The 2,500-nt window shown below is 35.3% G+C and overlaps 1 protein-coding gene across 1 annotated transcript in view; it reads left to right on the forward strand.

The window, feature by feature from the left end:
- The window catches only part of LOC119597751 (bestrophin-2-like), a 36,170-nt gene that overhangs the window by 19,009 nt on the left and 14,661 nt on the right, over positions 1-2,500 (forward strand). Inside the window, exons 3-5 of the mRNA XM_037947365.1 lie at positions 527-698; positions 1,679-1,808; positions 2,325-2,500. The exon at positions 2,325-2,500 is cut by the window's right edge and continues 63 nt beyond it. Of these exons, the coding sequence (XP_037803293.1) occupies positions 527-698; positions 1,679-1,808; positions 2,325-2,500 (478 nt within the window). The remainder of the gene's footprint in view (positions 1-526; positions 699-1,678; positions 1,809-2,324) is intronic.

Raw genomic sequence — 2,500 nt, forward strand, 5'->3', positions numbered from 1 at the left:
GTATGGTGATAAAATACAATACTGAATCAAAATATATTTTTTTTAAGTATTAAAACATGTACACATTAGTAATAAGTGTAAACTTATTAGAATAAAAAAGAGCCTTGGAGAATCGGAGTACTCCCAAGTCTGAGTGAGTTGCCAGATGTTTTCTTTTTCCTGATATTGATATTGATATGGGTTTTAGAGACAATACCCATAAGCCGAGGGAGGTGGAAGTCCATGATCGCCAACGTCCTTGTGGGACAGGACACTTGAAAAAAAAAAAAAAAAAAAAAAAAAAAAAAAAGCATTCATTGGAACTGGATCAGGAATTCAGGTACGCTGTCAGGTATACAGGGGTTTCTATGCTAATTTTGATGTACAGAGAGGATTCGAGTCATTATAAGGAACGGTATTTATACACTTGTATCAGTGTGTGTGTTGCTGCAGTATCCCACCACATGTGCACACTAATGCTTTGACACACTGCAGCCATAAACACACTGTGACCTAATGTAATCTAATTATGACCGTTGTGCCGCAGAGCCTTCGAGAAAGTGTCCCTCTACTGCACCTACTTCAGCGACTTGATCCCCGTGTCCTTCGTGCTGGGCTTTTACGTGAGCATCGTCATCCAGAGGTGGTGGGCGCAGTTCGAGTGCATCCCGTGGCCGGAGACCATCGCCCTGGTCGTGTCCACAGCTATTCAGGGACATGTATGTTTGTCGCGGATCCATGGCTTAGTCTGTGTTCGAATTCTTTTATTATTTTACGTACGTTTTTTTAATGACTTTTAATGTTTCTGTTATTTACTTTGTTGTCATTTATCTTTCTTTTTTTGTTTTATGTTTTTCCATGCTATCATTATGGTGCGTTACGCTCATTGTGCTATAGCTTATAGTCAAGCTGGAATACACACATATACATTGAAAATAAAATGAAAACGTGACATTTCGAACACGTGAAGAGTTCTTTATCAGACATAGTAAAATCCAGGTTTAATAGTGTCATATTTTGCTACATCATTTGAGGAGCTCCTTTTAATGTTTCTGTTGTGTCGGTATTTTATTTCACACGCACACACACAATGTATATGTGTGTATACGTTATATCACAATGAGCGTAACGCATCATAATGATAGCATGTAAAAACACAAAACAGTTCTCCATCAAACATAGTAAAATCCAGGTTGAATCATTTCATATTTTGATATATATATATATATATATATATATATATATATATATATATATATATATATATATATATATATATATATATATATATATATATATATATATATATATATTATATAAGATACATATATCTATATATATATATATATATATATATATATATATATATATATATATATATATATATATATATATATATATATATATATATATATATATATATATATATATATATATATGTATATATATGTATGTATATATATATATATATATATATATATATATATATATATATATATATATATATATATATATATATATATATGCGATCTGTGTGTGTGTGTGTGTGCACGCACACACACACACACACACACACACACACACACACACACACACACACACATGGTATTTTATTCAGTTTCCGATCTAACCACCAGAATAGGTACCCCCTACCTATCAATATTAACATCTGCATTGCATTTCCACCTTTACCCCTTAGGACGATCGCGGCCGACTCATGCGCCGAACTATCATGCGTTACGTGAACCTGGCTTTCACGTTAACGCTGCGCATGATCACCCCGCGAGCCAAGAAGCGCTTTCCAACCCTCGACCACATGCAGGAGGCTGGTAAGAAACCTATGGAATTCAAGCTTAAATACGTGTTAAACGGGAGACTATAGTTAGTATATCCGATATGATAAGATATATATATGATAGGATTAAAATTATACCATGTGTGAAAAATTCAAGATCATGATGTATTGTATACGGAAGGGGCCTTAAATCACGCCTGTGTGAATATTTTAAGCGATATATGGGTCTCCTCAAGGAACTATTATTATTAGTGTTTTTATTGGCATCAATACCACTATCTTAAAGGATGTTATGATTATCTTATTTACTGCTATCTCTTTTATTCTTATCGTCCTAATTGTTATTGTTACTACTATCACTATTTCCATGTGATCATTATCCACATCATTTTTACCGTTATAGATATGCTCCTTATCATCATTTCGAACAGTGCCGTCATCATTGAATCATCACCTCGATTATAACCACCACCATTCTCCCTGCTGCCATTTTTTTATTCATTTATTTATTTTCCATTTCTCTACTTCTATCTCCCCCCCCCCCCAATAGGGTTAATGACCTCATCCGAGAGAAAGATCTTCGAGGCCATTAGCAAGGTCACCCCCCACCCTATGTACTACCTGCCTCTGGTGTGGACGGGCAGCGTGGTGTCCAGAGCGAGGGCGGAAGGGCGCGTCCGAGATGACTTCGCGATGAAAACGATTATCGACGAATTAAACGACATC

The sequence above is a fragment of the Penaeus monodon genome, chromosome 3 (genome assembly GCF_015228065.2).
Source record: "Penaeus monodon isolate SGIC_2016 chromosome 3, NSTDA_Pmon_1, whole genome shotgun sequence".
In the NCBI taxonomy this organism is placed as follows: domain Eukaryota; kingdom Metazoa; phylum Arthropoda; class Malacostraca; order Decapoda; family Penaeidae; genus Penaeus; species Penaeus monodon.